At 39.2% G+C, this 23,967-nt stretch overlaps 1 protein-coding gene across 5 annotated transcripts in view; it reads left to right on the top strand.

The window, feature by feature from the left end:
- The window catches only part of RANBP17 (RAN binding protein 17), a 333,056-nt gene that overhangs the window by 292,951 nt on the left and 16,138 nt on the right, over nucleotides 1-23,967 (top strand). For 4 of the 5 annotated variants that reach the window (XM_043596086.1, XM_043596085.1, XM_043596083.1 and 1 more), the window contains one exon: nucleotides 10,487-10,653. In XM_043596086.1, coding sequence (XP_043452021.1) covers nucleotides 10,487-10,653 — 167 coding nt within the window. Of the gene's footprint in view, nucleotides 1-10,486; nucleotides 10,654-23,967 lie in introns of those variants that run through there. The other variant, XM_043596087.1, reaches the window with a different exon arrangement.

The raw sequence follows: 23,967 nt of genomic DNA, 5'->3' as shown, positions 1-23,967 counted from the left end.
AATTGTGAGATCATGACCTGAACTGAAATAAAGAGTCAGACACTTAACTGGCTGAGCCACCCAGGTGCCTCTGTTTTTCTCTTGTAAAGCGGTCTTGACTATTCTGGGTCCTTTGTCTTTTTATATACACCTTCGTGTCAATTTGTCAGTTTCTCGTTAGAAAAAATAAACGAATAGGGGAATTTTCATGGGGATTGCGTTGAATCTCTAGCCCAATTTGGGGGCAGTTAACATATTAGCAATATTGAACTTTCAATTCCTGAAAATGGCATATCTGTCCATTTATTTAGGTCTTCCTTAATTTTTCTCAACAGCATTTTTGTAGCTTTAAATGTATGACTCTTGTACTTATTTTGTTATATTTATAACTACGTATTTTATGTTTTTATGCTATTGTACATGGTATTGAATTTTAATTTCCCATTGGTTTTGGCTACTGTGCAGAATTGCGGTTGATTTTTTTTGTGTGTTCACCATATATCCTTCAACCTTACTAAACCCACCTATTAATTCTGGTAGTTTTTGTAGATGTCTTAAGATTTTCTGCATAGATGTACCTACAAATAAAGACAGTTTCATCTCTTCCTTTCCAGTCTGTATGGCTTTTTTTTCCTTGCCTTATCACACTGGCTAGGGTCCACAATACAATGTTGAGTAGAAGTAATGATAGCAAACATTTTTTTCCTTGTCTCCAAGGAAATGTCTCCATTCATTCTTTCACCATTCAGTCTAATGTTAGCCATAGGTTTTTATATAGATGCTCTTTTATCTTGTTGAAAAAATTCCCTTATTTGTGGTTTTCTGAGAGTATTATCATGAATGAATATTGAATTTTATCAAATTATCTACATCTACTGAGATGATTATATGGCTTTGCTTTTTTAATACATTACATAATGTTAATCATCACATTGATGGGTATTTGAATGTAAAACCAACCTTGCATTCCACACTAGGTTGTAACACATCCTTCTTATATGGTATTGAAATCGACTTTCTAAAATTTTGATACAGATTTTTTACATCTATGTTCGTGACAGATATTGATGTGTTCTCAGTAGTTTTTCTATAGTTCTTCTTCCATATCTTGTACTCTTTGTTCTTCTGTATCTTTGCCTTGTTTTAGTGTCAGTCTAATGCCATCATAAAATGACTCGAGGATTGTTTCCACCTCTCCTATTTTCTTAAAAAGTTTGTAGAGAATTGTTACTAGGTCTTACTTAAATGGTTATTAGATCTCCTTAGTGAGGCCTTTAAGCCTAGATTTTTTATTGTTGTTAGTAAGTTTTTTTAACTACAAATTAAATTTTTTCATGGATACAGGACTATTCCACTTATTTATTAGATCTGGCATAGCATTTGGTAGTTTGTATCTTCAAAAGAATTTCTCCATTTCATCTGAAGTTCATCTGACATTGACATAAAATTGTTCATAATATCCCATTGTTATACAATATGATTTGAGCAAGGTCTGTAGTGATTCCCTCTTCCATCCCTGAAATTGGCAATTTGTGTCTTCTCTCTCTTTTTTTTCTCATTCTGGCTCTAGATTGATCAGTTTTATTGCACAGAACCAGCTTTCAGTTTTCATTGAATTCTCTTTTATTTTTCCATCTTTTATTTCATTAATTTCATATATGGCCTTTATTATTTCCTTCCTTTAGTTTACTTTGCTTTTTCTTTTCTTAATTTTGTCAAGTAGATACTTAGATAACTGATTTTAGACCTTTCCTCTTTGCTAATATACACATTTAATGCTTTCATCTAAGCACTGCTATAGCTATTCCTCACAAAAATTTTATATATTTTGAGATTTTTTTTTTCTATTCGGTTCAAAAATATTTTCTAATTGTCCTGCTGAATTCTTCTTTTATCAGTGGATTGTTACTTAGAGGCACAGGGTTTTTAATTTCTGTATATTCACAGGTGTTCCTGATATCTGTTACTGATTCTAGTTTAATTCCATTGTGGTCATAGGAAATACTCAGTAATTTTTATAATCCTTATATTTATTGTGTCCTTTTTATGTTCAAAATACGATGAATGTGCCATGGGCACTTGAAATGACTGTGCATTCCACTGTTGTTGGGAAGAATGTTCTATGGTGGTCTTAATTGTTCAGATTTTCTATATTATTACCGGTTGTTTGTTTTCTACTTATTCTGTGAACCACCAAGAGAGAAGTGCTGAAGTCTGACTATATAGATTTTTCCATTTCTCCTTTCAGTTCTATCAGTTTTTATATAAAGTATTTCAAAGCTTTGTTACTAGATACATAAATATTTAGGATTGTTATGTTGCTTTGGTCAATTTTCCCCTTTATCATTATGAAATGACCTTCTTTATCTCTTGCAATACTCTTTCTTTTTTTTTTTTTAATACTCTTTCTTCTGAAATCTACTTTGTCTGATATTACTAGCCTCTCCAGCTTTCTTTTGATTAGGTTGCCTCTTTTTCTATCATTTCCCTTTTAATCTTTCTGTGTCTTTATATTTAAAGTTGGTTTCTTGTAGACAGCAGGTATTTTCTATTGCTATTATAGCAAATTTGTACAAGCTTGGTGGCTTAAACTAATGTACATTTATTATCTTATGGTTCTTTAGATCATAAATGTGACATGGGTCTCACTGGGCTATAAAATGAAAGTGTCAGCAGAGATGTGTTCCTTTCTAGGACCAAATCCATTTCCTTGCCTGTTCCAGTTTCTAGAGACCACCTAAATTCCTTGGCTCATGGCCCCCCTTCATCTTCAACACCAGCAAGATTGCATCTGTAACCATTCTTCTATAGATACATCTCCCTCTAAGTCTGACCTCTCCTGCTTCTCTCTTTTACTTTGAAGGACCGTTGGGATTACATTGGGCCTACCCAGATAATCCAAAATAATCTCCCTATGTTTTGCTCAACTAATTAGCAATCTTAGTCCACCTGCAGTCTTATTTATTCTTTGCTGTATAATCTAACACATTCACAGGTTCTGGGAATTAGCACATGAACGTAATTGCCAAACACACAGCTTATAGGTGGGTCATATTTTTATATCAAATCTCACTGTCTCTGCCTTCTAATTAGTGTTTCAACCATTTATATTTAATGTAAGTACCAGTGTATTTGAGTTTAAATCTATAATATTGCTACTTGTTTTCTTTTTATTTTGTCTGAACTTTGTTTCTTTTTTCTTTTTTTCTTGCCTTCTTTTGGTTAGGATTAATTACATCTTTCTTATGAATCCATTTTATATCCCCTATGAGTTTATTAGCCAGACTTTTTTTATTTTTAGTGGTACTCTAGGGTTTATAATCTACACCTTCAAATAATATCAGCACAGTTTGCCTTCAAATAATCACAGTCTACCTCTTTCCCTCTATCTCCATTCCTTCTGGAACTACACATGTGTTATATATCTCTGTTATTATTCGAAGACTGGATGGGAAGGACTCCTTTACAGATCTCCAGAACTGTCTCTTTGTATAGCTCCCACTCCCTGAAACTCTGTCCCATGAGTTCTAGCTGCCTCAGTCTCCCCAAATTCAAACTGTTTCTCTTCAACTCAGTGAGACTGCTTAGCTCCGTTTGGGTTCCCCCTTCCTGGTCTGTAGCCTGGAAACTACTTGGGGCAATAAGCTTGAGCAATCACATCATTTGTTTCCCTCCTCTCTGGTTTAATAGCCCTGTACTGCTTGTTGTGCAATAATTGAAAAATGTTGTTTCATATTTTTGTCCTGTTTTCTAGTTGTTTATGGCAGAAGGAAAAATTCTCATAGCAGTTAATCCTTCAAGGACAGAAACTGAAGCCTTGTCTTTTCTTATTACAGTTTGGCTTGACATTCTTTTAACTCACATCATAGTAATACTTGAAGATTTTAAATTAGTTGCAGGCGGCTATATTGCTCTCAAAGTGTGGTCTCAGGCCTGGAATCTGCATTTCAACAAGGCTCTCAAGGGAGTCTTGATGAAGTGGCATTAGGGAGGGAGTACTGAGCTTGGATGTAAGTCCTGGTGCTACCACTTATTAAGTGTATGTTTATGGACATGTACTCTGTGCCTGATGCTGTCATAGGTGTTTTCAGATGGGTACTTCAGCCTTGTCATTCTCAGAACCACTGTGCCTACCAAAACTGGGTTACATACTCTGTGTGTCCTTATTTCCTACCTGATTGCAGTTTTCTGAAGGACAGAAACAGTGTCTTGAGGCAACACTTTATTCCCAGTGCCTAGCATATAGTAAGTGCTCAGTAAATATTTATTGATTAAGTTAATTGAGTAATGTTATTTTCATTATATTTCATTATACAGATGAGTAAGCTGTGGCTCAGGGAGGTCAAACAACTTGCAGAAGGTCACACAACCAATAAGTGCCTGATCTAGGAGTCTTTCTGACTCGAAAACCCATTCCTCTTCGCCTCACCACCCTGCCCTAGATCTATCTAATCTTCAAGAAAAAGGACTATCAAAAGTACCCACTTGGGTTTCTCTTTTTCCAACAATAATAGATCTGCAAAGAGGCATTTGTAGTTATCGTTTGGGTTACAAGCAGGCTTCAGTTCTACTTTAGCCTCTGGAAAAACTGAGACAGAAGCACAAAAAAAAAAAAAAATTGAATCAGTGATAGGGTAGTAACTCACCTAATATGCTTAACATGATATTAACAATTTTTGGTTATCCTCATTCATCAGCATTTTTAGTTTCAGGCAAGCTGTAATGTGGGTAAAGAGAAAGGTGAATGAGAAAAGTGACTATATTTTCTTTTTATTTTTTTTAAGTTTAAGAGAGACAGAGACGGCGTGAGTAGGGGAGAGGGAGAGAGAGAAGAAGCCTGACCCAGGGCTTGCAGTCACAAAACTGTGAGATCATGACCTGAGCTGAAACCAAGAGTCAAATGCTTAACCAAATGAGCCACCCAGGTGCCCCTATTTTCTATCTTTTTATTACCCAGCCACCATCACCCCCCACCACACTCTTACATATAGAAACCATTCTCTTACATATAGAGACCAAGTGCAGAACTTACAAAAAGCTGCTCTTAATAATAGTGACACTCAAGTCATTCATTCAGTAAGTACCAATTATGCACATACTATGTACTTGGCAGTACTAAAGGGGACAAAACAGAGAAGGTCCCTGCTGATGTGAAGCTTTTACTCTAGAGGGAAAAGATAAACAATAAATAAATGACCACACACACACACACACACACACACAAACACGCACACGCACGCACACACACAAGAAAAAGTCAAGTCATTGCAAGTGCTAAACAAAGACTTAAAATGGGATAATGACTGGAGAATGATCAAATGTGGCTTCTTTAGAAGTGATCAGGGAAGGCCTCTGAAGATTAGCTGGGGCAGCAGTGAGGGTCATTCCAGGAAGTAAAAGATAGCACAAAAGGCAAAAACAAATTGTGAGGACAAGTGAAAATTTGAACCAACTGGAAGCCACCAGACCTTTCCTCATCAAGGCCACTATTAATAAAATGTTCATTATGAATAGAATATGTTGTTATTTTGAACACATTCTTGAATTAGATTAAGTGGTATGAATATAACATGGAAACAAGACATTCAGGAAATATTTAGAAACTTAGAGACCTTGTACACTAGTTTCTCCCACCAAAAACATGCTAAAAGTAGAAGACAGCTAGCTATGAGTTTGCCAAACAAAATGATGGGCTTTGTATTTAAGGGACTGAAACTGCCAGGAAAACAGATGGGAAGTGAAAAGGGGGAAGCCTACTGTGTGTTGAGCACTATGTTAATCTTTACACACTTTACTAATTTCTCACAAGACCTTGCAAAATAGGTGGTATTGAGCACATTTTACAGAGTTGCAAATTAAAGCTCCATGAAGTTAAACATCTAGAAAATACAGATTCAAATCCAGAGCCACCTATTTCCAAAACTGCGCACCACCCAGACAGGCCTTTCGTTTCTGAAATTGCCTTTCACACTGAATTTTTCTAAGACCTCCTTCCTCTCTTCTGCCATGGTGAGAAATTTTGAGCCAAAGCCAAATTTTAGCTCAGCCCCATTATTATTCTCCTGACTCAGTCAAGCAACTCTTTCTTATACAGTTAACTTTTTTTTTTAATTTTTTTTTTCAACGTTTATTTATTTTTGGGACAGAGAGAGACAGAGCATGAACGGGGGAGGGGCAGAGAGAGAGGGAGACACAGAATCAGAAACAGGCTCCAGGCTCTGAGCCATCAGCCCAGAGCCCGACGCGGGGCTCGAACTCACGGACCACTAGATCGTGACCTGGCTGAAGTCGGACGCTTAACCAAGTGCGCCACCCAGGCGCCCCTACAATTAACTTTTCAGAACAGTTTTCCATGATGGGTCCTAGTGAACAGGAGGCTTATTAATGATGCATGTGCTTCCTTTGGAGACCGGTTGCAGGAGAAAAGGAGCATTTGGTTTTAATGCCAAACAACAAGTTGCTAGAGAGAACAAAGTGACCATTCGACTTAAACATTGTGTCTAAAATTGTCTACATTGTAGTCCAACTTCAGCTCAGGTCATGATCTCAGGGCTCATGAGTTCAAGCCCCACGTCGGGCTCTGTGCTGACAGCTCAGAGCCTGGAGCCTGCTTTGTATTCTGGGTCTCCCTCCCTCTCTCTCTCTCTCTCTGCCCCTCTCCTGCTCATGCTGTCTCTCTCTGTCTCTCAAAAATAAATAAACATTAAAAAAATTTTTTTAATTGTCTACATTGCAGATAAATCCTTTTTTTTTTTTTGGTCTTTTTTTTTTTTTTTGGGGGGGGGGGGACAGAGAGAGACAGAGCATGAACGGGGGAGGGGCAGGGAGAGAGGGAGACACAGAATCGGAAACAGGCTCCAGGCTCCGAGCCGTCAGCCCAGAGCCCGACGCGGGGCTCGAACTCACGGACCGTGAGATCGTGACCTGGCTGAAGCCGGACACTTAACCGACTGCGCCACCCAGGCGCCCCTGGTCATTTTTTTTTAATGTTTACTTATTTTTGAGAGAGAGAGAGAGAGAGAGAGAGAGCGCGCGCGCAAGTGGGGGAGGGGCAGAGAGAGATGGAGACACAATCCGAAGCAGGCTCCAGGCTCTGAGCTGTCAGCACAGAGCCTGATGTGGCGCTCAAACCCATAAACCATGAGATCATGACCTGAGCTGAAGTCAGATGTTCAACAGGCTGAGCCATTCAGGTGCCCCGAATGAATCCTTTTAAAAGATTCTGAATACTGGGACTCCTGGGTAGCTAATTCGGTTAAGTGTCAGACTTCGGCTCAGGTCCTGATCTTGCGGTTTATGAGTTCAAGCCCTCCATCAGGCTTGCTGCTGTCAGGGCAGAGCCTACTTCAGATCCTCTGCCCCCCTCTCTCTCACGCCCCGACTTGTGCTCTCTCAAAAAAATAAATAAAACATATTAAAAAATTTAACAATTCTGAATACCAAGAACCAGGACAAAATATGAAAATTCATGACTTCTGCCCATCCTTTTATGTCAGGAGAGTTTCATTATTTGAATCTCACATGATAGCTTGAGCTGCAAATAAAGAAAACCAATAATAATACATAGTCCTTAGCACTATTCATTCTGTTTTTGATCAAACGGCCCTTGATCCTTATGATTCTACACCTTTCAATCTACCCTAAAATAACATTTATCCATTTCAAAGTCCCCAACCATAAATCAGCCATAATGGAATCTCTTCTTCTTGCTTTTATTGCAAGGATATATGTTCCAACCTTCATGTCTAAAGTGTTTACCTGGCTTTTTCATAGCTGACTCAGTAGATTGGAACCTTTTAATGCAACCTGCATGGCATGCGGTCACCAAATCTATGTAAAGTCTTTATAATTTTTGTATGATTGATAGCATATTGCTCTTTACTGGTGAGGGAAACCATATCTATTTCCTGCTCGCTTCCTTTTGTAGATATTAAGTTACTTAATCCATTTACTTTCATGATTGGGACGTCAAAAGTAGAAATGTGAAGGAAAAGAGAAAAGCAACCGAGCTCAACCAGTCTGTACCTGATTCTTAGGCCTAGATCTTTTCCACTACATTATACTACCTCCTGGAATTATAAAATCTAATCTTCCTTTTCTGCACAGCAACCCAGATAGTGGGGAGAGATAAACGATTACTCCATCAATCAAATGCCCTGATTTTGGGAGAAAAAGAGCCCCTTTCTTAAGAGGAAAATATAGCGCCACAATTTGCTTGTATATATAGCTTCCATAGCGCTATGGTTTCCCTAAACTATTGTCCATTCCCATCTTGTAGACCTTCATTCAACCCCTACTGATCCTGCACCAACTACTATTATCCTCTATTTTATTTTTTTATTTACTTTTAAAGTTTATTAATTTACTTTGAGAAAGAGACAGGGAGGGAGGGGCAGAAAGAGAGGGAGAGAGAGAATCCCAAGCAGGCTCTATGCTGACAGCACAGAGCCTGGCACAGGACTAAATCTCATAAACCTGTGAGATCATGACCTGAGCCAAAATCAAGAGTTGGACACTTAACTGACTGAGCCACCCAGGCGCCCCTGTTATCCTCTGTTTTAAATGCATTTATCTATCTGTATGTCAGAACTTTCCACCAAGCCTACCTCTTTCTATTTCTTATGCCATTTCTCTCCAAAACAATTTATATGAAAGAGTTTGTAAACTGTGGTGTTCTGTCATTCTAGGTATTATTACTAAATACAACTCAAGACCTATAAAACCTTCCTCAGACTCGCTTTGCCTACTAACATTGCACCTCTAATCTAGGAAAGGCACGTGTGTCTCAAAACCTCAGAGATTCATAAAATGAATAAGAAATTAATGACTGCCTTAGGAAGTTTATAATCTGCTGGTTCCCAGCCCTACTCTCCCTGTCTGCTTTCCTCATCTGCATTTACCATTTTTGCCATTTTTGAATGTTTTTAACTGTTCCTCTTGTCACTTCTGTTACTGATCATAAACTCCCCCAGGATCGTGTCCGTACATTATTACCTTTGGCCAGAAAATCTGGGCAGTGTCATTCTATGAATCAGAACCATGAACTTTGTTGGATAAGCTCTTTATCTCCGAAATTCATTTTTCTTACTGAAAAATGCAAATAACAACACTTACTATATACAAAGTAATTGTTAGAAGTAAGTGAATAATAACCCTAATGTACAAAGTAGATAGTCAATAAATGGTTGCTACATCATGTCACTTGCTTGCTTTAAAAAAGAAGCCTTTAATAACACCTCTGTTGTCTTTCAAATTAAATGTACTGTCCCAGCTCACTATTGGATGCCCTCAAGGAAGACACCAACCTACTTTGTCAGCCTTCTCTCTTATGACTCCCTATATATTCTTTCACTCATCCCAAAAGTCCTACTCCCTGAATATACCCTCCTCTTCAACATGAGGGCAAACTGGTAGTAATTGTCATCTTTTGAATCCATTGTGTTTTAAGAAAGTGTTTGATGGTTACATGTATTTTTGCTTAAAACCTGATTTTGTTTAATGTATATTAATTTTCATGGTTAAAAGTATAAATCTAGAACCTTAGCTCCTTGTTTATTTTCAGACAGTGGCTCCACAGTCATCCAGCCGTGTGGCATTGGACATGTCATTTAATCCCTCACTATTCTTGCCTGTAAATGGAGATAATAACAGTTACCATCACAGAGCTATTGTGAGGATGCACAATAATTTGTGTAACTAACACAGTAAACTGTCAGTAAATATCAGCTGTTTTTATTCTGAGACTTTCTAGTTGTTTTCTTCTCATTCAACTCTGCAAGTTATTTTACAAATGCTGAGAAAGGTTAACTGGTTCTTTCAGAGTAACAACATAGCAAGTCATTAGAAAAGATGAGATTTGAAACCAGAGCTGTCTGACTCCAAAATCCCTAACTTCCCACCACACTGTGCACATTGTGTGAATCTCTCTACCTGAAAAATGTCCTTCCTTATATCTAACTGAAATAACTTTCCCAAGCCCGTCCTAGGTTCTGTCTCCTTCGTAAAGTCTTTTTGATCCCCATCCAAATGTGATGTCTTCCTCAAAATCCGCCCAGCAGTGTGTCGCTCATTTTTGGCTAGCACTGAGCAGCAGTGACTTCTGTACTGAATCACAAGCTCTTTGACCAGGGTAGAGGTTTCCCCTGAAAGAGAGCATTTTGCACCAAGTCCACACCCTGTTTCCTCTGCAGCAGAGCACTTTGCACCAACAGACGTTTAATAAAGTCACTTGAGTTGAACAGACGATCGTTGAGGTCACAAATGGAAAATTCTGTCCAATTCAATCCAGGAGTCAGTTACTTAACTAACAAGTCTCTATACCAGGTCTTGTAGTAGACACTGGGTTCAAAGAGATAAGCAAGGTAAAATCCCTGCCCTCAAGGAGTTTTACAATTTGATAAAAGTGCTTTGAAACCAGAAAGTGGTTTTTTTAATCGGAGGCATTATAATTAATCAGATGAAAACTCACTTAGTAATGCGAAGGAATTCTCATTTATTGTTCGTACAGATACAGTTGTCTCCTCCAGCTGCTGTACCAGTTTAGACTACATCGTCACCTACCTCTTCAAGCACATAGCAAAAGAGGGCAAGAAGCCACTTCGATGCAGAGAGGCCACCCAGGCCGGTCAGAGACTCTTACATTTTATGCAGCAAAATCCAGATGTCCTACAGCAGGTAACTGGTGGTCGGTCACCTGACTTAAGAAACAGTTTCCCAGAAGCCTAGACCCTGAATATCTCTTAGAACAAATGGTCCTGGCCAAGACCCTTTACCAGTTACTCTCTAGGAGTATTTTCCCGCAAGGTAGGGTAGCACACTAGCTCACCCTCAAGAAATCTCTCTACGTCTTTCATCTTACCCCAGCGAAGCTAGGATGCAAAAAAAGGATAGCTCTTTCAGAGGCCTGAGAGCAATAAAAAGCAAAGCCAGAACTGGAAACAGTCAACCTCTGCTTTCTTTCCTGGAGCCTCTAAGTCTTCTAAAGTTTGCCTGTGAGTACTCTGTATGCCAGGCAACTTGGTGAGAACTTTCGGTTCATCATACTACAGTTGGTATTCTTCTTATTTAAGATAAGAAAAGTTCAGGTAGGTCATATTCCCAAGAGCATTTAAGTAAAAGGAATAAAGCCACAAGTTCTTTATTTTCAGATGTGTTTTCTGACTGGCTACTATGAGTTAGGTCCAAGTTTAATAGTGTTTTTTGAAAACTCACTTATGCAAATCACAGTAACAGCATGCATAAAAATAAATAACACGTGCCAGAAATATTTCAAAGAGAATGATGCCATTTTTCTATGGAGATACCATCACTCTGATGTTCTCCCGTTCTACTGACTTTGGAAATGATGCTGTATACCTCTTCCACTTGTTTCATTTTGCCAAATTATCTTCATAATAGTTTGTGGTTTGCAAATGTAAACACTTTAACAAGGTTACCAGCCTTGTTAAACAAGGCACGTGCCACCAACGGAAAGCGTCACTCTGAGTGAAGAAATGATGAACATAGAATGGGCTGGCCATGGAAGAGGTTTTCTTCCTGGGTGTCATTTTTTTACTAATATGCAAATTAAGTTATATAAACTTACTTTTGGTGATGTCTCAGTAACCTGTTATTTTCCTTGTGGGGAGGTGTGTAATTAAGATTTTGTGTAACTAAACAAAGTGCTGTATGCCTGTAAATACTTGGTTATGATCCTGGAATTGTTACGACATGTTGGTGATATGGTAAAGAGAAGAGGAAGGTAGCACACGTAGTGAGGACTTTCTGTGTACAAGGTACAAGAGCCACTGAGATTCATAAGACATAATTTCTTTCCTTAAAAAGTTTCTGTCACGTGGGACAGAGATGATGGGTTAGTTACTAGGTAACAAATTATATGAATAATCAAATTATATGAATAATTTGATTAATATAGTGGTGACAGAGCTTGACACACGAGGAGAGGACTTTCAGAGAACTCTTCTCATTTACACCCCCACAACAACCCTGAAATGTAGATATCGGCATCCCCATTTTACAGATGAACAAATTGAGATGCAGAGAGATCAACTGGAAAGTGGAATTGAAACAAGGTTCGTCTGGGTCGAAACCCTTATCACTTATACCATTGATTCTCAAGGGCCTAGTGGTGGGGATAAGATCTCATGTTCATCAGAAATGCCATTACAAGATATACATTTTTTTAAATTAACTTATTTATTTTGAGAGAGACAGTGTTCTCCTGCACATGCAACCAAGGGAGGGGCAGAAAGAGAGGGGGAGAGAGAGAATCCTCAGCAGGCTCCACACCATCAGTGCAGAGCCCAGTGTGGGGCTCCAATCACCCACCACGCGATCATGACCGGAGCCGAAACCAAGAGTCAGACACTTAACCAACTGAACCGTATATATATATATATACACACATACACACACACACACACATATATATATACACGAGGTGCCCCTCAAAATATACTTTCTATCAAGAATGTACCTCTCCTTCCCCCTTCCCCACCTCCCCAGCTGCAGTAACCTGTGGTACTGTTGGGGGTGTCCTGGCCCTCCAGTGTTTTGCAAGGAGAAGGTTGAGAACCACAGACTGAGAGCATGCCGCCAGTGGAGAAAATAAATACCCATGAATTGGCCAGGAATCAGACCCAGCCCCCCACCCCACCATGGCAAATGACAAGTCCACCATCAAATCCCTCCTGCCAGCACTGAGCCTGATCACAATATTGTCTCATAAACTTTGGCAGAAACTTTTAAGTTGGCAGAAAATTTTACCAAAATCAATAGGCTGTGATTCCAGACAAATACCATCAGACTGTGCAGAGCAAGTGATGTGGTTGTACAGGACACCATCAAGTTTGTCTTTACTCAGAATTACCATGTGTTTGTTGGTTTAAGTAATTTCTGTGTGTTAATAATACTTGGTAATCCTTTATTTTATAGCATATGACTAAGTAGTGATATATCTTTATTAACAGCAGAATACATTCTATTTATTTGGAATGCAGGCTTTCAGATAGCATTTTAAATATTAATGACTGGTCTCTGGTAGTCAGCATAAATATGATTTGCATTAGCACTAGGTTATATCATCTTGAGTGCCTCTGATGTCAACTATTGGGTATAGTAATATCTGACATCACCTCCTTAGGTCACTGACAACTTTGACCTCTATTCTTATGCACAATTTCTGTCGTCTCAAAAGCTCTTTTGAATTGATTTGAAATTTTGACTCTGCCCTTTATGAGGCAGTAAAATTGATAATTATTCAGATGGGAACTGAGCACTGAGTGAAAAATCAATTCTACCCGCTCTCTGCTGCGTATAAAATTACTTCTGAGTCGGCTGGACTGAACGGATGGCCGGAGTAAAAGCAGCAGGCAGGAGTAGTGGGAAGAATTAGCCGGACAGAGCTAATAGCCTGAAGGGATGGACTTGGAAAAGAGGGAGTGGGCCAGTTGGGGGTTATTATGAGCAAGGATGGGTCCCATTGATCATCTGTTTACATCAGCTTTCCAAGACCTTATAAATCAGCCCTGAAGAGCAGCAGAACTCGAGATTTCAGCATCTTACCAGAGGGACTTTGTATTAGATTATTCTCATTTTCACACTCAGATGAAAAGTGAGCCATTGATTATTCATTGGTTGCCCATTAAATGCTGTTTTTATAGATGATTTGCCTATCACTGAAGGTAATGAACAAGGTGGCTGCTTTATAACTCGAGGTTTCAGTTTTCAAGGCATCTGTGTCGGTTAAGTAATGCCTAACCCTATTAAAAGGAATGGGTTACAAATTGCTTAACAGTGCTGAAAAACTAGACCCTAATGACTAATTGTGCTTGGAGTTTAGAGAGGGCTTGTCACCTCTTTAAACTAAACTGATGCAATGATACTGCAATTATTTACCAGTTTGAACTGTTTTCCCCCCAACCTGGATGTATATTGCTGGAAGCATAACTGCACGATGAGTGTCCATTCCAAATTGTAAAAGTTATCTCCTCAAGCTTCCATAGCAAATGAAGCAGGAACCCACATAAATGGTTTTCCAATATCCTCATAGACCTTTCGATTTGTGCCTACCAGCCTAGGAAGCACATTGTAAATGCCTTGCACCTGGAAATGTGCTTATCATGATCTGTTATGTGACTATAGAGCCTCAGTGTCCTTATTTTTTAATTTAAAAAAAATTTAATGTTTATTTACATTTTCTGAAAGAGAGACACAGAGCATGAATGGGGGAGGGGCAGAGTAAGGGAGACACAGAATCTGAAGCAGGCTCCAGGCTCTGAGCTGTCCGCACTAGAGCTTGATGCGGGGCTCGAAATCACAAACTGCGAGCTCATGACCAGAGTGGAAGTCAGATGCTTAACCGACTGAGCCACCCAGGTATATTACTATTATATACTATTATATTACTATAATATCACTAAATGCAGCCTGCCTTGGTTTCTTTATAAAACACCAAGGATATATGAACCAATGACGTTTCTAGTGTATAAGAGGAATACTATTTTCATATGAAGAATTTTTCTATGATTGTTAACCGATTCACAGAAAGTTAGAATTTGAAGATTATTTTAGAAGAGTTCTCACTTTACATATGGAATCTGAGGAATAGGGAAGTTGTTATGCCTCTTGTGAGATGGTACATGGTTCAGGAGCTGATAGTTTTAGTATCTATTATTTGAAAAAAAAATTTTTATGTTTTATTAATTTTTGAGAGAGAGACAAAGACAGACCTTGAGTGGGGGAGGGGCAGAGAGAGAGAGAGAGGCAGACACAGAATCAGAAGCAGGCTCCAGGCTCTGAGCTGTCAGCACAGAACCCAACACAGGGCTCAAACCCACAAATCGTGAGATCATGACCTGAGCCGAAGTTGGACGTTTAACTGACTGAGCCACCCAGGCGCCCCAAAAAATTTTAATTTTTTATCTTAGAGTGAGAGAGAGTGAGAGAGGAGCAGAGAGAGAGGGAGAGAGAGAATCTTAGGCAGGCTCCACACTGAGAGCAGAGCCCCGATGCAGGGCTCGATCTCACCATCATGAGATCATGACTTGAGCTGAAATAAAAAGCCTGACACTTAACCGAGTCACCCAGGCACCCTCTCAATGTTTTTAAAAATATTCTCCAAATAAGCTATTGTCCATAATCTGTAAACAAATCTAACTTTGCTAGCATTAAATTTAGTCCACTTGAGGATCCACTGTAATTAAGTGAATCTATTTCAAATAAGATTACTGTCTCACCAGCATTCCTTGGACTTAACAACATTATTAAGGAAAAAACTCCCCATGTATTTTTATGCCATTAGCACAATAAACTACGGGCGCCTGGGTGGTTCAGTTGGTTGAACGTCCAACACTTGATTTTGGCCCAGGTCATGATCCCAGGTTGGAGGGATTGAGCCCCACGTTGGGCTCTGCTCTAAGCATGGAGCCTGCATGGGATTCTTTCTCTCTCCTTCTGCCTCTCCCCAGTGCGCATATATGCGCTCTCTCTCTTTCAAATAAAAAAATAAAAATAAAAAAGAAAGAAAACTTTAAGGACAGGTCAATAGTAACAGTGATTAGGCACAGATCTGCTACAATATTTGGAAGATTAAATTCGTGTGTGAAATGTTTTTAGTGTTATCTCTGGGCGTGTTAAGTGTTTGCATACGTAAGCCGAAGATCAGCACTCGTTCAGTTATATCACAGAGTGAAAGATTTGCCCAGATCACTAAATGCAGGAGCATGTTTTGTAGAATTAGAGGGCAGTTCAGAAGTGTGACTGATTCTTTTTCAAATTATAAGACTAGGACACTGATGATGAGTGCTTCTCTACATCAGAATTTCAGTTAAAACTAATTGTTCTAGAAAGAGTAGCGCCTTCCACAGAAGTAGAACAAGAACTATGTGGCCATGTGGTTGTCAGCATCACTGATTAGATCATGCAGCTAACTCATTAACAGGGTATTTTTAACAATTATATTCTGTAAAATCTAAATACATTGAAAGGAACAATTAGAACATTTAGATTTGAATTTATTTCACCCTTATCTATGTAACTATTTGGCACAAGTCAGCTATAATAAAAACCCAAAAAGAGTTCTAATTATGATTTTATCTCTCTTCTTCTCCTGCGCACACCCCCCCCCCCCCCCCCCCCCCACACACACACCCCGACCGCAACCTGGCATTTAACTACAAATTGTGAAGAGCTGTCAGGAGCTATAAGAATCATACTTCAGTAGGGATGTACGCTGAAAGAACATTCACCCTTTTCCTCAATCAGTCAGTCAATCAATGAAAATTGCTTTTGTATAGTGCTCTTCATGACATGCATCCCAAAGTGAATTACAGCAAAAGGGAAATCATCTGCTCTTTTTTCATTTTTGTGTTTAGATTGAAATGCTACTCTGCTCAACATTTTGACATACTGTACAAGACATCTTTCATACTTAAGGTTCCATTCCCTAAGACTAAGGAGGAGAAAGTGTAGCCACATATTTAACTCATGAGATTTTGGCCTGTGGAACCTGAGCAACACCCTCACAGTGGGAAACGCCTAAGTAGATGAAGTACGTTCATGTCTCTCAGCCTCTTAAAAAACAATTAGCCCGGTTTTCTAATGTTATCAAAGACATTTCTAGTGAACCCTAAATAGAAAGGGTGCCCTCCACATGACCCATTAACTCAGTCTGGTTGATTTGCAACTTTATTATCAAAAATATGGCAGTAGATTGAAACTAAAACCCCATGCTGAAGGGACATTCACCACTGGACCAGAGGACAACGTGGCTATAAAGCACTTAAAGGAAGCCAGACATAGGTCAGTAGACACCAAAAGTATAAAACAGGAACTCACATTTCAGGACAGAATTGTTTTTTGCACATGCTGCCACAATCTTGGTCTTCTTCACAGCGTTCTGTGCATGGCCTGTGTATTTATTTTTAGGAAAAAATACTACTGGCAAAATATAAGTGCTTACCGTGTGCAAGAAATAGCTCAAGCTGCTTACATACACACGTAATCTGATTTAATCATCACGTTTCTCTGTGAAGTGCTAGTATTACGATCACCACTTTGTAATTATAGAAACTGAGGTACAGAAAGATTAGGTACTTTTCCCAACGTGACACATAGTAAGTGGAAAAGCTAAAACTTGGGGCTATTGAACTCCAGAGTTGACATGCTTAACCGCAAAGCTATAGTTTGTTGGCAGCGACTAATCAGAGGTAGCACATATTTTTTCAGCACTTACACTCAGGCAAGTTGAGCTTCCAGTAAGTCCCACCGGGGCCATCCCTAAGGTAGAGTGATTTAGAGCAGTCATCCTATACCCCAACTTTGTGCTGCAGCCGGGATGAAACAGATGGGCAGTGACCCAAAGAGGCAGTGGGCAAGGGAGAGGGAGGTGGCTTTGCCAGCTGGTACAGAAGAGCCTTGTGCTTCCCAGCATCACGGCAGAGTGAACAGACCTTCCTCTAACTTACTCTATACCTGTACCCTATCGTTAATTCTATAGCCAGATCCCAAGAGTATAAAATGGAGTAGGACAGATATCCTTGAGAAGGTCAGAGTCTAACAGTATAACTGTCTCATGACGTTCGTCTGTGTCTTTTCTCTAATGTCTTGGAGGTAGCTCTTGAGGTTCATTCTAACCTGATTTTTCTAGGACAGACTCAATATGGCAGCTGTGAAATGAAGGTGGGGAAGCAACAAGTGCTTTATATCCGTCCCCCATACCCGATGCATCTCTAGGCTTCATCCTGACTCTCACTACTGACTCATCAGCATAGAGTGCCAGTTCTCATCCCTTTCTGGTTACAAACAGCTTCTCTTTTCCAAAGGAAGCTTCTACTACTACTATGACTGGGTACCGTTAGCTGTTCTTAAGGGCTTCTTACATTGGTGAGTCTCAAACCAATACCTTTGAGCATCGCTCTCCCTATCCTTTCCATTCTACAGAGTTTCACAAACTAAGGCCCTACAGAGCCACACAGAGAACTTGAATGAGGTAGACAGGAAAGAAACCAAAGTTGTGTACACATCCCTGTCTAACAGGGGCAGCCTCCACATAGTCCCAGCTTATTCTTGCCCTGTAAGAAAGTAGGACCCAGTGTTGCCAGCTATACAGAGATTACCCACCCCCACCCAAAGAGAACCAGAAATCCAGGGTTTTTTTCATGTTGGCCACTGATTGAAAATTTTTAAAAAAACAAGAAAATAAAAACACTCTGCAGGCCAGCACTGGATGTCTGGTTACCGGTTTTCCACCAATGTTTTATGTAATCCTAGAGAATTTCAGAACGGAGATCGTGCAAAGCATGATTCCCGGTCTTTCTCACAGTCATCCCATGTGGCACTGCTGATGTTTTGATAATTTTTGGAGCATACTTTTTTGAGTAGTTGTTTAAAAAGGATGCTGTTATTTTGCTCATATATTTGATTCTGTACGTAAGTCTCTACTCAGACTTAAAGAGGGCATTTATTTACTTTTAGGTTGTGTCTTTGCATACAGAATGGATGCAATAAACAGCCAATGAAACTCAGTTAACATCTCCCAAACATTTTTTTTTATTTTCATAATAACCATATTTGTCTGAGGCAAGAATTAAAGTTCAGTTTGGTCAAGTATATGCGTGTGTGTGTGTGTGTGTGTGTGTGTGCACGCGCGCATGCACGCACGCTTGTGTGTACACACGCAGTCTAATTACTAAGGATCAAATAGAAATATCTGAGAGGACCAGGACTGGACAAAAGTGTCTAGATAACAGCCATATAATAAAAGTCCACAAGGAAAAAATAAAATAAAATAAAATAAAATAAAATAAAATAAAATAAAATCCCACAAGGGAGTAAAACTCTTAAGAGTGATGAATTTGTGACCACAACTCCTAAAGATCAGTTTAGAAAATTAAAGTACAGGGGTGCCTGGGTGGCTCAGTCGGTTGAGCATCCGACTTCGGCTCAGGTCATGATCTCACAGCTCATGTTTTTTTTTAAATGGCATCTGTGATATCATCTTTAGAAGGATGATTCTAGTCCACATTTTGTGCCATATACCCTATCTTTGACATTTTGCTATAATTTTTGTTATGGAAATATTTGTCAAATGACAATTTCAACTATAACCCCCCAAATAGTATTTTAAGACCAATCAGTTCATATAAAAACCTATTCTTGATTTATGAATCATCAAATTATGATCAGAACTGTCATACCTGTCTTTAACAGAGTACCTTTTCTTCCCCAGAGATCACATCCAGCTTGATGCATGTCTCAGCATCTAGCAGAGCCTGACCCTTGTGACAGTCAATGAACGTCTGCAAAACCAACCCCCAAAAGTTAATTTTCAGAATTACAATCTGCAGGCGGTGACTTTATGTTTCAAATCCAGCATAGTCATAGATCACTACATAATCAAACAAAATGGTAGGGCTGAGATAAGAGTATACCATTATATACTGTATAATAATCCTGCTGGAATGCCACAAGAAAATTTCATTCTACACATGGGTGAAGAAAGGAATAAGCACTTCACATATTGTTCCAAACAGCTAACGGAACAGAGAAGGGTTAGGTTTGCTTTTTTTTTTTTTTTCACTAGGACATGTGTTTTTTTTTTTACCTCTAAGCACAGTTTAAAGATGTAATCCATTGATAGCATAACTTGCCTTATTAATTGAAAGGGATGGAATCCACCAGATGTAGCCCAAACCAGCAGAGAGTTGGGTGACTAAGCAACAGCAAAGACACCATATTGAGTGAGCCAGAATTCAGTCTCCAAGTCATTTATTTCAACCAGTGACAATACATTTAAACTCCTGTGCCTCAGCAGTGATTGATGGTTTAATATCATATATAATTTTTTTAATGAAGGAAAAACCATTTAAATATGTTACCATTTGCACTGGTATTCTCCTATGTACATAACTGCATTTAATCATTATGGGGATTGTTTTTATACTTGTGTAATTTGTATCCAAGAAATAACTGTCAAAGCCATCTCACGCTGTTGCTGGAAATGGTACAGTGTGCTTCATACTTGAATAGATTCATTCTTCCCTGCACATAATTAAGAGTGTTGGAGCTTTTTCCCTGCCACCACATAGGAATTCCATGTTTACATTTCTGAGAATGAAAAATTAGCCACAATGTGCTTTTTCAAGTTCCCATTTTCTGGCGCTATGATATTTAAGTACCTTAGTTCTGTACCAGTGTATGATTTGAAGAGTTTGATTTTAAGACTTTTAATATTAAAATACATAATAAAATTTTATTATCTAATTACAAGAGGGTTTAGCCTCTTATTAAAGTTGCTAAATCAGGCCTAGATTAGCATCATAATAACACAGTTTGACATGGAATACTCAAAAGTCAAGTTCGAAGGAAGGGACGGTTTTTTTGTTGTTGTTTTAGGGGGTTTTCTCCTGCACCCATCCCTTGCACAATATAACAAGGATGAAATGCATGTATGGAAACAAACAAGAAGCAATTTGGGACGCTGGAGAAGGAGTGGAGGTGTCAGCCTAGGACGGTACCCTTAGGCAAGGCAGCTGGTATATGTAGCCTTTTGTTTATCTGCTACTGGTTTATGTAGCCTTTAGGCCGGCACCAGAAACAATCACTCCTACAGGGTCAGCTGCTGGTCAGAAGCAAAGTAAGAAAAGATTTTGCGTTCAAACGCGCAGCCATAATTTCTGTACAGCTGGCACCTGCTACTGGTGCACAGCATGAAGGTGAAAGGTCAAAGAGGCAGTTGTTCAAAACTCAAGAATGGCTTAAAGGGACTTGTAGATTAATCTGCTTTATTAACTTCTGTATATTAGATAACTATTGCTGTGAATGACAGTACATCTTTTTTAATAAGTCGCATCTCTTTCTCTTTTAAATTAGCTTTTGAGTAATGAATATTAAATAGAAAGCATTTCAGGGGTAATTAAATGAAAACAGAATGATGTCATTTTACAATTATATTTGTATGTTTATAGAATAGGGAAAGTATAATGTTTTCCAAAGAGCTAAAAAAAAAAAGAAAAAGAAAAAGAGCCAGCTCTTCATAAAGAAGAACTTGAAATAAATAAGTCACATGCCCATTAGCCTTTGTGTTTAAACTAAAATATATGATGTAGTTTGTGACTTAGCATGAAGTCACTGGGTGCTGGTGGCTTGATTTGGCATTCCCAGGGGCTCCAAGTATTTTCTTTATGAATTAAAGTGACTGCAATCTGTCACCGTTCTTTTATCTACAGTTTAGCACAGTCAGTTTTGCTATTAGTCTGCAGCAAACGTTCTCAGAATAGCAAAGGAGTTGTACAAAATGAACAACGGCCATACCTTTTCCTTCACACTCATGTAAAACAGAAAACATTTTATATGGGGAAAAAATGCAGTTTTACACAGATTGAGCCCAATAATAATCAGTCATGCTTTATAACAGTCTCTCACCCAATATGGTAAATGGCAAGCAAGATGGCTTTTAGCCTCTCCGTTAATGATGATCGGCATAATTCGCTATCGTTGTAAATTAAGAATAAAAGTTCACTAAATGTATCCTTTTTTAAAGCCTCTGCAAGGAATATTACTAATGTACAGATTAAATACTGACACCACCTCTGGGGAAGTATCTCACAATGTGTGTTCTAAAGAGATGATTTTGTCTGCTCTCAGAAGTTCTGTAGATGAAACCTCCCTTTTTATGTGAACACAGCCCAAGTAGCAGCATTTACCCATATTTCACACACTCAAGTCATTTAGGAATAGCACTCCCAAGTTGTAACACAAGTCAGTCTTTATACACTAAGCCATGTTTCTGTGACATGTGAAATGACACTGAGACAATCTTCCTGTGTCACACCCAAGCCATCCCGGGGCTCACCAGAAGGATCCTAAACTTGTATGATATCACAAAGAAGCTGATGATCTTGACCAGAAAAGATTTGAGTTGGAAGTGTTTCCTTATCATACCACTCCAAAGTGAAAGAATTTCCACACCTCCTTCTTAAAGATCTAGATTTTTCCCCCCCATCCTATAATAGAAGGCTTATTTCCTGCAGGGTCACTAGGACCTAAGAGGTCACTAGGGAAGAGCGACCTCAGACTCAGATGATGATGATGATGAATGACTATGGTGAAAAAGAAGTAGAAATAATTATCATATGCTGGGCTCTGTGCTAAGTACTTAAATATATATAAATATATTTATATATTTATATAATTTGTATTTATATTTATAAAGTTTCACTACTTTGTGAGGTAGATACTCTTTTCTACATTTTATAATCAAAGTATTTTAATTGCAGCTTTAAGAAGTCAGGGAGCTTACTTGGTATCATACAGCTAATAAGTAGCAGAACCTTGTGCTCTTAACAACATTACTTTTAAATGACCTAGAGACAGGATTGGTGGAGCTGGAGGGTGCAAAGGCGGGCTGGGGTGGGGTGGGGGGGCACAACATTCATTCAGCTATAAATCCCTAAGCCAAGGGCCCTTCCTTTGAAAATTGATGAGATAAGAAGCAAGCACTTGACCCAGGTTGGCTCAGTGAGTCCTCTTCCCCAGACTTAGAAACTCCCGTGGATTTAGAGGATGTTGGTCAGCCTCTGGTCTTTACTTGACATGAAGACTTGAAAAACCAAGAGCCATTCTCTGCTATGTGCTCAGAGAAGTAGCCAGTTCACAGCAAGAGAAAAAAGCAACAACATGCTGGGAGGATCTCGAAGGAGATCAGCAGCCCCAGAGAGAGGCTAAGAAAGATTGCACCAGCCTTCCCGGCTGTGGTTCCCAGCTGTTGAGAGGCCTGCCCGCAGTGTCTAGTCTGGGGGTCCTCAGGCCACCCCTTTTAGGTCTGAGTTTTGTCTATAGTAGTTGCTGTCCTCACAGCCAAAAGATTCTTGACTCACAGAAGTGTGAGGACAAAGTGAACCAATGAGTATAGACTCACCTAACACAGAGAAGGTATTCAATAAATAGGGAAAATTTGAAAAACAATATACAGGTACCAGTTAACTTTTTTATCTCCCTAAGGAGAGCATATACCTGCTGTTCATGTATACAAATGTGAAAAACATCCTTTCCAGGAAATCCCAAGGCCGTGACTTCAGCCAGATTACCTGGGTCTTTCTGGTCCCACACTCGTGTTCTGCCTGTTTTAGAGTTTGTGTGACACACATTCTCAAGATCACAAACCCTCACTGGCCTGGGTGGGGGCACGGTGTGAATGTGGATCTGATTCTTGGCCCCAAACAGACTTTTCCTCACTTACTCTTCCTGTGTACTCCAGGCATCGTCTTGCAACAGCAGGAATGAAAAGAAACTCCAGGACCCTTTCCATTTATATGTCTTCACACCTAAAGCCTCTTCTGAATCTCACAGCAACTCTGGTGGGAGGGTAGGGCCAATATGGTTTATTTTCTTAACTTGGGAAAACGAGTACATCAACAAGTGAAATCCACAGTGCCCATATGGGACAAGAATGTAGAGGTTCAGAGAGGCGAAATAATTTCCCCAACATCACCCAGCCAGTAAATAGCAATACCTAGAATGTAATAACTAAGGCTTTGTTGTCTCTGGATCTGACAGTTTTTATGTTATCAGGGCCTCCCAGGGCCTTCACCTACTCTTCTTTCCTGGCATTTCTCCCACCTGTATTTCCCCAAGTGGCATTGTGAATGGTATGAGAAGCTCTTTGAGTTTCTTGAAGGAACGGCACTGTATAAAGTGAGGGTCAGCTTGATGATGGTGTGATTTATTGATTTTACAGTTATTACTGGTTTTTCACCTACTTGAACGGTTAATAATGTGTGTGCTAGAGATGTGAACTGAACTTTTGTATTCATTTTCTGTCTTAACTGTTGGAAAGTTTTTAACTAGCAGCAACCACTTGGTGAGGCTATGAGCTCATGTAGTATGTTAAAGAAAGCTTCTTATTTGATTACAATCTGATTTCTGCTGGCAGAACAAGGTAAAAGTTCCTTAATCCTCTGACCTGTCATGAGTTACTGCTACTTTGTC

The sequence above is a fragment of the Prionailurus bengalensis genome, chromosome A1 (genome assembly GCF_016509475.1).
Source record: "Prionailurus bengalensis isolate Pbe53 chromosome A1, Fcat_Pben_1.1_paternal_pri, whole genome shotgun sequence".
Taxonomy (NCBI): domain Eukaryota; kingdom Metazoa; phylum Chordata; class Mammalia; order Carnivora; family Felidae; genus Prionailurus; species Prionailurus bengalensis.
This window is presented reverse-complemented; position numbering and strand designations above follow the sequence as displayed.